The sequence below is a fragment of the Contarinia nasturtii genome, unplaced genomic scaffold (assembly GCF_009176525.2).
Source record: "Contarinia nasturtii isolate CC-2019 unplaced genomic scaffold, AAFC_CNas_1.1 Cnas_scaffold_5563, whole genome shotgun sequence".
Taxonomy (NCBI): domain Eukaryota; kingdom Metazoa; phylum Arthropoda; class Insecta; order Diptera; family Cecidomyiidae; genus Contarinia; species Contarinia nasturtii.
The window spans coordinates 3352-18173 of record NW_022202834.1 but is presented as its reverse complement, the minus strand read 5'-3'; the positions used below and the strand labels follow the sequence as shown (position 1 = coordinate 18173).

Genomic DNA, 14822 nt, shown 5'->3' with positions numbered 1-14822 from the left:
AAATGTTTTTGACGAAAGCAAATATAATATTCATCGGTGCCAAATAAAAACATATACATTTTCAGTGCTAAAATGAGGCGAATACAAATTGAGAGTTAAAATACAATATACAGAATTGAGAGTAAAAACAGCAAATCGATATATGCTACTTTTGCTCTCAGTATTCTATGTGTTGTTTTAACTCTCAGTTCTCTATATTCTCGTTTTGCTCTCAATAATTTCTTATGCTCTTTTTCCGAAAAGAGTTTTTAAAATTTGTTTTAGGTTTCAGGCTCGCATTTATAAGATTGTCTGAAAAATTCTTGGAATTTATTATATTATAAATAATGTTTTAGCTCGAGAAGATACCCCTGTTGTTGAGTACTTGAACCCTTGCCTAAGCAATCCATGTGGTCAATTCTCACGATGTGAGCCTATCGGTGATTATCCCATGTGCTCTTGTTTGCCTGGGTATTACGGTTCGCCTCCAAATTGCCATCATGAATGTGTACTATCGAGTGACTGTGCGAATAACAAAGCTTGCATTCGAAACCATTGTGTTAATCCCTGCCCTGGCTTATGTGCCATTTACGCTCGATGCGATGTCATTAATCATGCTCCTGTTTGTTCTTGTCTTGATGGATACACGGGAAACGCATTTGAAAATTGTTATCCAGTTCCAATACAACCCAAACGTAACTTCCTTTTATATACTACTTTTCTATCGTACAGAAATTATGCCTAAACTGTCACACAACTAGCGCCACGATGGAATTCAGTGTAATCTATACAACATTGCCGCCAACTAGTGAAAGGTTTTTTGCTCGGTTGCAAACAACTGACTAGTCAATAAAAGTCCGTAGTGACGCTAGATGCGCTACAGTTTTGCATTTTATACAGTCTCTTATGTGACAAAATGTCAGTTTGTGTCCAATTAGTCTTATTCACATTTTGATCTTTTCTTTGATAAACTTAAAAATAGCGTACGACGTAATTCCAGTAGATAAATGTAACCCTTCACCTTGTGCACAAAACGCACTATGCAATGATGGAGTGTGTACGTGCCTTTATGGTTTGCAAGGCGATCCATACACTTTTTGTTCCCCAGAATGTGTTCTTAACAGTGATTGTGAGAGAGACAAAGCCTGCCTTCGCAGGAAGTGTGTCAACCCATGTGATGGTACTTGCGCACCAAATGCAATTTGCAATGTTTATAATCATCTGCCAATGTGCACGTGCCCAACGGGAATGGAAGGAAATGCGCTTATTCAATGTAGACCAGTTATTGTTGAACATACACCACCCGTCGAATACAATCCTTGCAATCCAACTCCTTGTGGTACTTTCGCTCAATGCAGAGAAGTAAATGGTCAAGCTGTTTGTTCTTGTCTCCAAGGTTATTTTGGTGCCCCTCCAACATGTCGCCCTGAATGCTTGACGAATTCCGATTGTTTGAGCAATCGTGCATGCCAAAATCAGAAATGTATTGAGCCATGCATCGGTGCGTGTGGTTTTAATTCCGACTGCAGAGTCGTTAATCATAATCCAATTTGTTCTTGTTTACCTCGATTTACTGGAAATCCTGTTACTCATTGTTACCCAATTGGTAAGAAAATCTATATGCGGCAAAATAAAATCTTTCGTTTTGAAATTATCCAAATTCAGTCCTTATCAAACTAACATAGGTATTGACGAGGGTTCCTAATAACACCCCTTTTTAAAATAAAAATATAATTATACATCAACCCTCCATTCTCCCTCGAAAATTCCCGTCAACGCCTATGTCAAATTAACTTTACTAACGGTTGCCAATCTTTCTGACATCTAATCAGTATTTAAGTCTGTTGTGTATAATATGAAATGTAAAAATTTAATCTCTATCTCATCTATTTTGAATCATTAAGTTGTGCAAGAGTCACAGCCACCACTGAAAGATGAGCATGTAAATCCTTGCATACGCTCACCCTGTGGCCGAAATGCTGAATGTCATCCAAATGGTGATAGTTACACTTGCAATTGTTTGCCTGATTTTATCGGCCAACCACCAAACTGTAGAGAAGAGTGTATTTCCAATTCAGAATGTGCCAATTATTTGGCATGCATCAATAATCATTGTAAAAATCCTTGCACAGCTGGAGTCTGTGGTCACAATGCTGAATGTCATGTTGTAAGCCATTCGGCAATTTGCGAATGCTTACCCGGTTATGTTGGCGATCCGTTTGTTCAATGTGCAATCAAAGACACTCCCGTTCAACATGTACCAGTCAGCCCTTGTGTGCCAAGCCCATGTGGCATAAATGCCATTTGCCATCAGCATAATGATGTCGGTTCATGCCAATGTTTGCCCGATTACTATGGTAACCCCTACGATGGCTGCAAACCTGAATGCTCTTTGGACACTGATTGTGCATTAAATCGAGCTTGTATTCGAAACAAATGCGTTAACCCGTGCCCCGGCGTTTGTGGAATGAACGCTGAATGCCGCGTAATAAATCATTTGGCAAATTGTGTTTGTCTCGTTGGATACACGGGCGATTCTTATCGCTATTGTACAATGATCCAGCATGCTGAACGTAAGTTTAAGTGTAAAATGAATGAAAGTAAATGTATTAAATGGGATACGTTTTCCTTTAGCAACTGCTGTTGTTGAACCAGTCAATGCGTGTCGCCGCAACCCATGCGGCCCTAATAGTCAATGCAGAGATAATAATGGTGCTGCTATTTGTTCTTGTTTACCTGAATTTGTTGGCAATCCACCAGCATGTCGTCCAGAATGCACTGGCTCCAACGAATGCCCCTTGAATAAAGCTTGTATTAATCGAAAATGTGTATCGCCGTGTGTTGGAGTATGTGGTGAAAATGCCATTTGTTCCGTCATGTATCACAGTCCATTCTGCACTTGTCAAGATGGTTTCAGTGGTGATGCATTTGTGCGTTGCTATCAAATTCCAATTGTTGCGCGTAAGACATTCAATATTTCTATATTTTCTATACCAAACTAACTCTTTCTAATTACTCCAATTCTAAAAATCTTTGAAAACCTCATTCGTTTAGCTCCAACAAGAGATGAGATTATAAATCCTTGTGTTCCAAATCCATGCGGAAACTTTGCACAATGCAATGAAATTGGAACATCTTATGTATGCAATTGTTTGCCTGGTTATTATGGTGCGGCACCGTTCTGCCATCCTGAATGTGTTATTACCGCCGACTGTGGCAATACTAAGGCTTGTGCAAATGAGCGTTGTATTGATCCATGTCCCGGCAGCTGCGGTTTGAATTCCGTCTGTAATGTAATAAATCATGTTCCTAATTGCGCTTGTAAGCCTGGCTTTGAAGGAGATGCATTCATCAAATGCGAACCAATTGTTATTGCCGGTAAAAATACAATTTCGTTTTTTTTTTGCTATGCTCCCGTTTGACTATAACTTTTTCCAAGAATATTCGACTAACTCCCTTTCTCATTCACTGTAATCGAATTGACTGAACCAAAAAAAATTGCACCATTTTTAGAAGATGTACCAAAAGTTAAAGATAAATGCCGTCCAAGTCCATGTGGCGCGAATAGTGAATGTAATGAAGGTGCTTGTTCCTGTATTTCCAACTATATTGGCAATCCATACGCTGCGGGATGCCACCCTGAATGTCTCTTAAATACCGAATGTGAACGAAATCGAGCCTGTATTCGACGAAAGTGTGTTGATCCATGTCCGAATATGTGCGGTCGCGATGCTATTTGCTCTGTTTACAATCATATTCCAATGTGTGATTGCCCTCCGGGTTTCACAGGAAATGCATATATCGCTTGTGCTAGGATCGAAAGTATGAAAGCTTTTCTCTTTGCGTGTATTTTCAAATACAATTTCTTTTCAATGTTTCTACTTCAATACACTTGTATTGAGTTTTATTCTCAAAAACCCACTGAATATGAATGGACATTTGAGAATAGAACTCAATAAAAGTATTTGAAGTAGAATAATTGAAAATAAATTGCTATTCATATAAAAAAAAACCAAATTGATACAAAATTTTAAAAACATCTTTAGGACCATTAATAGCACATGATGAAGATCATTGTAGTCCATCTCCATGTGGCCAAAACAGTCAATGTACAAATATAAATAATCAAGCGATCTGTTCGTGTTTGCCCGGCTTTTATGGTACCCCGCCTGCTTGTCGCAGAGAGTGTACCATTAATTCAGATTGTTTGAATACAAAAGCTTGTGTTAATGAACGGTGCGTTGATCCATGTCCCGGGGCATGTGCTCCGTTTTATGCTGAATGCAGAGCGATTAATCACAAAGCTGCCTGTTATTGTTTACCACATTACACTGGCGATCCATTCGTTCGTTGTACACCAATTGTCATAGGTAATGACGATCTACTAATTTGCGAAAATTGAAAAGTCAACAGTGAATTTCTTAGTTTTTCCATTCACATTAACACTCCCTGAGAATCTCTGCTAATTTTCCAAATCTTTTATCAATTTTCGTTTGCAAATACATAATCTTGTAGCACAACCATCGCCTGTAGCCGTTCCAACCCCAATCGAAAAAGACGAACCAGTTAATCCATGCACTGCACAACCTTGCGGTCGAAATTCAATTTGCAAGAATGTTAATAATAATGCGCAATGCGCTTGTTTATCTGGTTATGAAGGAATTCCACCATATTGCCGGCCACAATGCGAATCGAACGATGATTGTCGCAATAATTTGGCGTGTATTAATCAAAATTGTATAAGTCCATGCATAAATGCGTGTGGTCAAAATGCAAAATGTTCAGTGTTGCTTCATACAGCAATGTGTACATGTGTGGACGGTATGGTAGGAGATCCATTTGTTTCTTGTCATGTTCCAGTTTTATATATTGACAGTAAGTTTTTCGACTGATGATAATTTTGAGAAGCGTGAAGACTGCATATTTAATCAGTTTTTTAAGAAAATTCACAAGCAAAGTTTAAGATTAGAAGTTAGGAAATTGTGTAAAACAAGTTTTAAAAGGCATTTCGTACATTCATTCAGAAAAAAAGTAATAATAATATAATTTGACTTTTAATCATTTTTAGCAATACCATCACCACCACCCTCAGGCGACGTCTGTTATCCGTCACCTTGTGGCAGCAATGCTCGTTGTCGTACTGAAGGTGCCAATGCAATCTGTGAATGTGTCAATGACTATCATGGAAATCCATATGAAGGTTGTCGCCCAGAATGTACTGGCTCAAGTGATTGCCCCATGAGCAAGGCTTGTATACGCAACAAATGTCAAGACCCATGTATTAACATTTGTGGCATCGATGCAATGTGTACAGTATCAAATCATGTGCCAATTTGTTCATGTCCAACGGGAACAACTGGCGATGCATTCAGACAATGTGTAGCAGTTGCTCGACCAATACCACCAAGCGACTCATTACCACAAGATCCATGCTATCCAACACCGTGCTCGGTGAATACAGTTTGCCGTAATCAAGGAAATGTTGCCGTATGTGAATGTATTCCAGGCTATTTCGGCGATGCAAAAGGTGCTGGATGTCATCCAGAATGTGTTATTTCATCTGATTGCAGTCGAACAAAGTCTTGTGTGAACAATAAATGCGTTGATCCATGCCCAGATGTATGCGGTTATGGTGCAATGTGTAGAACAGTGAATCACAGTCCGATATGTTCGTGTCCCGATCAAACATTTGGCGATCCATTTGTCGAATGTCGTCCAGTGTTGAACGAACCTGTCAGTCCTTGTGTACCAAATCCTTGCAATGTTAATGGTTACTGTCGTGTGGTAAATAATGCCGCTGTTTGTACATATCCAGAATGTATAACAAATGATGATTGTTCGACGGATCGAAGCTGCTTCAACCAGAAATGTAGTGATCCATGCTTAAATGCGTGCGGTATTAATGCAATTTGTCGTGCTGTAAATCATCAAGCAGTCTGTTCGTGTCCGCCAAATTATGTTGGGTCACCATATGTACAATGTGACTTACCGCGAGAACCACCGCGACCAATTCGTCCAGAATGTGAAAGTGACTCAGAGTGCAGCAATGATAAAGCGTGCATCAATGAAAAATGCAAAAATCCGTGCGCTCAGGGAAGAGTTTGCGCTGATAATGCCATTTGTCATGTGCAAGCACATCGACCATTGTGCGTTTGTCACGAAGGATTCACTGGAAATGCACAAATCGCTTGTTATGAAAGTAAGTTTTTCTTTTTTAAATGTAAATTAGACCAAAAAGATGCTGATCGTTTCCTTTTTTCAGTCGGTTGCCGTGCTGACAATGATTGTCCAACAACACACGCTTGCGTAAATCGTAATTGTATTGAAGTTTGTGATCAAATTCAATGCGGTCGAAATGCAATTTGTCGCTCCGATTATAGTCATCATGCACGATGCTATTGCTTAGACGGATACCGTGGCAATCCATTGATTGCTTGCGAACGTCCAGAATGTACAACTAATCATGAATGCCCATTCCATTTGGCATGCGTGAATGAACGTTGTCAAGATCCATGCAATTGTGCACCAGGCGCTCAATGTCGTGTCGATAACCATGTTGCCACTTGTAAGTGTCTGCCTGGTTATGTTGGTGATGCTTATACAAATTGTAGCCCGGTTCAAGTCCAACATACCCCACAATGTACTGTCGACGCTGATTGTCCATCGAAATTCGCTTGTTTCGATAATGTTTGTAAGAACCCATGCATTGAAACAAGACCATGTGGTGCTCATGCCGTTTGCTCGGTTGTTGATTCACTGCCATTAAGAACAATGGTTTGCACATGTGAACCAGGTTTCGTTGGTAACGCTGATATTGGATGCAAACAAGGTAAATGCAAATATTGTTCTTTTATTAGCAAAAACCATCTCATAAATCAAATCATAACAAATCATTTTTCCAAAGAATTTTACAGGGGAACTTTTTTAATTTTTTTTTTCATTCCTTTTTTTATTGTGTACATATATTCATTATTCAAATGTAAATTATTGCAATTAAACTGTATATACAAAACGATTTTTAGTTTAAGGCCGTGCACAGCACAAAAACGCCATCCTTTAGATTAGATATTTTTTTTAGTTTTTAGTGTTTTTTTTTTTGCATATCTAAGGTTCAAATGAATGCTAATATTTTTCTTATGAAAATTATTAATTTAGAACTGCTCCAAGATGCTGGATGTGTATCGAATAATGAATGTGGTCCATCGGAGAACTGCCAGAATCGAGTTTGTGTGAATCCATGTAAAAATGGCAACCCATGTGATAAGACAGCGGAATGTCGTGTTGAAAATCATCGTGCCGTTTGTACGTGCCCCGCCGGGCTCATTGGTGATCCATTTGTTGGTTGTTTCCAAGACCGCGAAGTGCAAAGACCACAATGTACCAGTGACAGTGAGTGTCAATCATCAAAGGCATGCATTAATCAAGCTTGCAGAGATCCATGTATTGAACGCAACCCTTGTAGTCAGAATGCCGAATGTCGAACGATTCAACATCATCCAACCTGTCATTGTCCACCAGGATGGGCAGGCGATCCACAAGTTCAATGCTACAAACGTAAATATTTAAACCGAAAAATTTCTATTAAAATATTTAAAAACTTACACAATTCCTCTCTTTCTTTGACATTTTCAGCGGAGTGTAAGGTCAATTCTGATTGTCCATACGATAAGGCATGCTACAATGAGAAATGTTTCAATCCATGCACATATGGCGGTACACAGTGTGGCCGCGGTGCTGAATGTTTGGCACAAAATCATCAAGCCAACTGCATTTGCCCAGCCGGCACACAAGGAAATCCATTGATATCATGTGTACGAGGTATTTGCCAATACAACGAAGACTGTTTAGATGATGAAGCTTGCGATCGATTGAATCGTGTGTGTCGCAAAGTTTGTGATATTGATTCATGTGCGGAGAATGCTCGGTGCGAAGGACGAAACCATCAACCAGTTTGTACATGCTTGGCCGGATTGCTTGGAAATCCATATGTTGAATGTTCACGTAAATTCGATGAGCCACAATGTACAAGCGATTCAAATTGTCCACCAGCATTGACTTGTGTGAATAAACGATGTGAAAATCCGTGTGCCCGTTCAGATGTATGCGATACAGAACAAACGTGTACAGTTTTGGATATAATGCCCATTCGAGCAATTATGTGCCGATGCCCACCGGATACAATCACCAATGCTCGCGGTCAATGCGTACCTATTCGATATGAACAGGTTGGATGTCGATCCGATGACGAATGCTCTGATTCGGATAAATGCGTCCAAGGCACTTGTGTTATCGCTTGTAGCGTTGATCGATGCGGTATTAATGCACAATGTGAATCGAAATTGCATCGTGGACTATGCTTATGCCCATCAAGCTATACCGGAAATCCACACATTGAATGCTCACCGAGTAAGTTGTTCATTCATTTCGAAAATATTTTGCCTTCACTCGAAGAATTTTTTGAAGTAAAATTAAATTTTTTCCTTACAAATTTTAGTACAAAAATATCCAAACGCAATTGTGCCAGCCGATTGTTATTCAGACGAAGATTGTCCGTTCGATCGTACATGCAGAAATGAACGTTGTGTGAATCCATGCTACAATCCAAGTCCATGCGGTCGTGGCGCTTTCTGTTTTGCAGAAAATCATCAACCAATTTGCAAGTGCCCGAGCGGATTCACCGGAAGTCCTTTGATTAAATGTGTACCATGTAAGTATTTGATTTTCAATGAATTTGAGATGAAAGGCTCATAAAATTGTCATTATTTTGCTTGTAGCATCTGAAATAACTGTTGGTTGTAAATCAAATTCGGAATGTACTCTATCCGAATCGTGTGTGAATGAATTATGTACCAGTCCATGTAATTGCGGCATTGATGCGGAATGTCATGTCGAAAAACATCATCCAGTTTGTGTATGTCGTCCAGGGTACTCAGGAAATCCACAATATGGCTGTTTCAAATTGGAATGTCAGTCAAATGATGAATGCTCAGATGATAAAACTTGTCACAACAATGAATGTATCAACCCTTGCGTGCTATCCGATCCTTGTGCTGTGAATGCCGAATGCTTCGGTCTGAAACATCAAACAGCATGCCGATGCTTGTCTGGTTTCAAGGGCAGTCCATTCGAACGATGCGAACGAATCGAATGTACTTCTGACTTTGAATGTCCTGGAGATCGTGCCTGCTTAAATAATCACTGTATAAATCCATGCGAACAAGATTCACCATGTGCTCCAAATGCTATTTGCTTCGTACGAAATCATGCAGCCAATTGTAAATGTCCAGAAGATCTACCAAATGGAAATCCACTTTCGTACTGTGAACGAGTTCAACTTGATTTTGGTCCCGAATGTCGATATGATGACGATTGTCCAAGTAAATTGGCTTGTATTCGAGAGAAATGCGTGGAACCATGTAGAGAATTGACACCATGTGCACAATCGGCTCGTTGCAGTGTATTGGATAGCTCGCCGGTTCGAACGATGGTTTGTGAATGCCCCGAACTATTTGTACCGGATGAGAATGGCGAATGTCGTCGCATTATCATCGAAACACCACCAGGATGTAAACAAAACTCTGATTGTCCATATGACGAATCATGTATCAATCGACAATGTCGTAGCCCATGCGATTGTGGTGAGTATTATTTTTTTTTTAATTTTCACCTTCAAAATGGTTCCATCTTGACGTGGTTCATAAAAAATGTTGTGTCTTTTTTATTTAGGTCCACATGCAACTTGCTTGGTCAAAGACCATCGTGCAACATGTAGTTGTTTGCCAGGGTTCGAAGGAAATCCAAATATTATGTGCCGAGCAGTTGGATGCCGAAGTAATTCAGAATGTGATTCGGGACGTGCTTGTATCAATGGAAACTGTATCAATCCGTGTGTCATTGACAATCCTTGTGGATTGAATGCCGAGTGCTATGTTGCCGGAAATCGTGCCGAATGTAGATGTTTGAGCGGCTACCGCGGCAATCCATTTGATGTGTGCCGCGTAATTGGTTGTCGCAGTAACAGCGATTGTCCTAGTGACAAAGCTTGCGAGAATGCCGTTTGTGTTAATCCTTGTGTCTACGATCATGTCTGTGCACCGCAAGCCGAATGTACGCCACAAAATCATATGCCAGTATGCAAATGTCGTGAAGGATTCATTGGACATCCGTACATTGATTGTAAACGAGAACCGCAAGTTGAATGTACCGTTGATGGCGATTGTTCATCGCGTTTGGCCTGTATCAATCATGAATGTGTTAATCCTTGTACAACGCTCGAACCATGCGTCCAACCATCGAAATGTGAGGTCGTTCCATCGTTACCAGTTAGAACAATGATTTGCATATGCCCAGAAGGATATGTAAGCAGTGGCAATGGAACATGTAAACCACTTGATGCAATTGTTCGGGTTGGTGGCTGTGTTTCGGATTCAGATTGTCCATCAGATAGAGCTTGTATCAATGATATTTGCCGGAATCCATGCGCTTGTGCACCGAACGCAATATGTCGTGTTAAAGATCATAAGCCGATTTGTTCGTGCGAACAAGGGTATGATGGACAGCCAGAAATTCAATGTACTCACATTGGATGCAGATCGGATGATGAGTGCTCAACAACACATGCATGTATCAATCGACAATGTGTTCCAGCTTGTGCTGCCGATGGAAGCTCATGCAGAGACGGTGCCGAATGTTATGGTATCAATCATAATGCGGTTTGTGAATGTAGACCTGGTTTTAGCGGTAATCCAAAGATTGGATGCAATATTATTGCTTGTACAAGTGACAATGAATGTCCAACGGAGAAAGCATGCATTAACAATAAATGCGAAAGTCCATGTGAACGAACAGAAATATGCGAACGAAATGAAATTTGCCGAGTTTACAATCATAAGCCACAATGCAGTTGCCCACCGGGTACAATTTCCGAAGCCGATGGTACATGCAGAGCTTATGAACCATTGTGCAGAGATGATAACGAATGTCCACCACAATATGCATGTATTAATCAACAATGCATTAACCCATGCAATGCAACACAACCTTGTGGAGGTTAGTTTAATTACGGCGTTTTTTTTGACGGTTTTATACTAAAATCTTTCACTTTTTTATCGATTCACAGTTAATGCCGAATGTAAAGTACTTGATACCACACCAGTTCGAACGATGGTGTGCGTCTGTATGGAGGGTTATCAAGGAAATGCAGCTGTTCAATGTGATCGAAGTAAGTTATACTTTTTTTTGTACTCATTTACGAATCTGATGAATTTTCTTCACCTTTTGTTCATAATAGCATTGCCATGTCGTGTGGACAAAGGATTTGTACCAGATATCAATGGAAATTGTGTATGCCCGCCTGGTTCAGGTGTTAATTTCAATGGCGATTGTCTACCATGTCGCGAAGAAGATGGATTTAAGGTTGACGAATCTGGACGCTGTGTATGTGCACTTGAACGCGGTTTCATTATTGATGAACGTGGAAAATGTGTGTGCCCAACTGGTCATGGATACATTATTACACCACTCGGTGAATGTGTTCAAGAGCGACGAACACCAGGCTGTATCGATCATGACGAGTGCGCTGATCATCAATACTGTGACTTTGAAAGAAAAGTTTGCGTTGATGCATGCTTGGAGAAAGTATGCGGTGTAAATGCATTATGTAATGCAACGCATCATGTTGCGATTTGTCAATGTATTCATGGTACTGTTGGAAATCCAGAGATTCAATGCAGTAAGTACTTGTTTCCATTATTGACAGAATTAAAAACCAGAAATGAGTTGATTAATAAAACACTTGTTTCGCTATTCTTTTCAGACTTCACAGATCGAGAAACAAAAGTAACATTTTCGGTAGATATGAATGTAAATTGTTTGGCTGATGGTGTTAAAACTGAGCTAGTATTGCCGCAACAAGATTTCAATGGTGTAATTTATGTAAAAGGTCACAGTAAAGACGAAGAATGTCGACGCATCGTTAATTTACCATCGGGTTCAACGCCTCGTACCGAAATATTCAAAGTACACTTTGGTAGCTGTGGTTTAATTCATGTAAATGGTGTTGCAAGCTTTGTATTGGTCATACAACAACATCCGAAACTGGTAACCTACAAAGCACAAGCGTATCATGTAAAATGTGTCTATCAAACGGGTGAACAGAATGTAACACTTGGATTCAATGTTCAAATGTTAACGACAGCTGGTACAATTGCAAATACAGGACCGCCACCAGTATGCCAGATGAGAATTGTCACACAAAATGGTCAAGAGATCAATTCAGCCGAAATCGGTGACAATTTGATGCTGCAAGTTGATGTACAACCACAAAGTAAGTTCAAAACTTGAAATCTCCCTTGAAACAAATGCTAATTTATTGAATTTTATGTTTCGCAGCTATTTACGGTGGTTTCGCCCGAAGCTGTATCGCCAAAACAATGGAAGATAATATTGAAAATGAGTATGTGGTCACTGATGAAAATGGTTGCGCTACAGATCCAAGCATATTTGGTGAATGGGAGTACAGTGCGGAGACGAACAGTTTGTTGGCCAGTTTCAATGCATTCAAATTCCCGTCGAGCAATAATATTCGATTCCAATGTAATATTCGTGTATGCTTTGGTCGATGTCAACCGGTCAATTGTCGTGGATATAATGCATTTGGAAAACGTCGACGACGTCGTGAAATCGATGACGCAAACAGTTCAAGTACCGGTGTGTCGTTACCAAAAGATGATGGCATCGAAGGACAATTGCGTGAAGAAATTACCATATCCTCCAACGCTATTCTCACATTCGAAAAGAAAGACGAACGATTCTCTGCGGATGGCAGTGAAAGTAAGTTTCAATGAATTTTCCGTTTTTCATCGTTTTGTTTTATTCTGAAATTCGCTCACACACTCATATAACCCATACATGTTTTCAGTTCATCCGGCTGCACAACGAGTGGAAGATATTTGCGTATCAATGATTGGTTTGATCATAGCCTTAGTAATAACAGCATTATTGGCTTTGGTAGCTGTTGCAGTGGCTGTATCATGTTGGTTGATGGCGTACAGAAGACGACCAAAAGCAACCGGACCGCTACCACATCCACCAGAATTCCCAAATCCACTGTTTACCAATCCAGATGCAATATCTGAACCAACACCCGACTATCTCTCATAGAATAAACAGAAGTAGATAACAAATTCTCCCATCAAAATAATGACAATAATAAAAATAGAAACAAACTGTTAGTGGATCAAATATGAATGAGAGAAAATCAAAAAAAAAAAAAAAAATAATGAAGACAAAAACATGTATAAATTATTTAAATAGATTGTTTATAGTAGCTATAACATTCGAAGAAGATACGCGTAAAAATGAATGAAAAATTGCTTAAAGCATTTAAACGAATCCAGTGCGACGAAAATAGATCCATAAAGTCGAACGAAGACAACAATAATAATAAACTGAAAGAATAAAAGAAAAAAATGAAATAACAACGAACGATGATGATATAAAAATAAAACTGCCAAAGCAACAAAACGCAATTTTTATTAAGTGAAAATAAAATAACAATTTTTTTACGGAAAATATATATTAAAATGAATCAGCGCTTAATTTTAATATATAATTACTTAAATTTATTAGAAAAAAAAAAACAAACTAATTTAACAATATTCATAGAGAAAAGAATACAAGAGAAAATGCAAAGTATAGAGCTCCAATGGCCGAATTAACTAGTCTTTTAATAAAATGTGAGGAAAAAAGCAAAAAAAAACGTATGATGTAAAATAAAAAATACACATAGATTTTGTATATTTATGCAGAGTGAATAATATATAAAGAAAGAGATACACGCCTAACATTTGCAATGCCTAATAAATAAAGTGAATAACATATTATATATATTTTTTCGGTTGAACTCTTATTACGAGTATCGACGGATGACCGAGTTCGAGCCGAGAAACTAAAAACAACTCAATCACAACTCACCTCGTTATTATAAAGAAAAGTTAACATTTACGAAGAGTTTAGTTTGTCTTCAATTTGAATGATTTGTATTATAATGAACATGTATTTTCTATTAAACGGTCATTGGAACAAAGCATATATTTAAAAAAAACAATACTGATAATTATACGATTAGATTACGTCGAATGAACATGTAGTCAGAAACGAAATAAATAAATTAAATGAAGAAATAAAATGTAAAAAATAAAACCCTTTTTTTGTTTTTCATTTTAAACCCTAGGGTCAAGAATTTTGTTTTAATTTATCAGCAGACGGTGATGAAAAAAAGTTCCTTTTGTTTTTTTTTGTTAGTCTACCGGAAAATTGAGGCCATACACACATCAATCTCTCATACACATATTTGATTGCGTTCATTTTAAGATGTTACTCCAATAACATATTTCTTATATTCATTCAATGTAAATTATTAAAAATTATTATTTCTATTCGTCTTCTTGTTTTTTTTTTCTAGAGAAAATGGATCGGATTGGTACACTTGGTAATATAGTACGTAATATTGAAGAATTGAAGAAAATAATATGAAGAATACCGAAAATTGAGAGAAGTGTTATATACTATCATAAGCCAAAGGTATACACATTTAAATTGAAGCAACATGCATAACATATGTCGCAAATGTATTTGCACTAAATTCAGACGTTCGCCATTTGAACAACAATGGCATATTCATTTTACACTGAACAGGCTACTGTCTTCGATTTTTCTCAGTATGCGTCGAACCTTCAAAATCATGCTCTAGACAACCGATTTGTCGATTTCTTTCAACTTCTTCTCAATCCATCCAATCAATTGTTTCACGTTTCAAGTATTTTGGACCTTCGCCTATAACA

General features: G+C 38.5%; 1 protein-coding gene across 1 annotated transcript; it reads left to right on the top strand.

Annotated features, from left to right (window-relative positions):
- The first annotated feature begins 341 nt into the window (after positions 1–341).
- On the top strand, positions 342–13660 carry LOC116351491 (fibrillin-1-like). Its single transcript, XM_031783596.1, has 20 exons — positions 342–674; positions 962–1585; positions 1884–2552; positions 2614–2940; positions 3034–3357; positions 3493–3801; positions 4026–4349; positions 4495–4854; positions 5048–6178; positions 6242–6808; positions 7135–7533; positions 7612–8385; positions 8474–8686; positions 8754–9617; positions 9706–11028; positions 11099–11200; positions 11270–11710; positions 11795–12304; positions 12370–12810; positions 12899–13660. Exons 1-20 carry the CDS (start codon positions 431–433, stop codon positions 13138–13140), a joined length of 10188 nt encoding a protein of 3395 aa, XP_031639456.1. The 5' UTR covers positions 342–430; the 3' UTR covers positions 13141–13660.
- Positions 13661–14822: the final 1162 nt, after the last annotated feature.

Excerpts from the sequence above, each read along its gene's own strand:
- LOC116351491 (XM_031783596.1), top strand. The coding sequence starts at position 431 with ATGTGCTCTTGTTTGCCTGGGTATTACGGTTCGCCTCCAAATTGCCAT. Across the intron at positions 7,534-7,611 it reads ACAAGTTCAATGCTACAAAC|CGGAGTGTAAGGTCAATTCT; the intron begins GTAAATATTTAA and ends TGACATTTTCAG. Across the intron at positions 12,305-12,369 it reads AGTTGATGTACAACCACAAA|CTATTTACGGTGGTTTCGCC; the intron begins GTAAGTTCAAAA and ends TATGTTTCGCAG.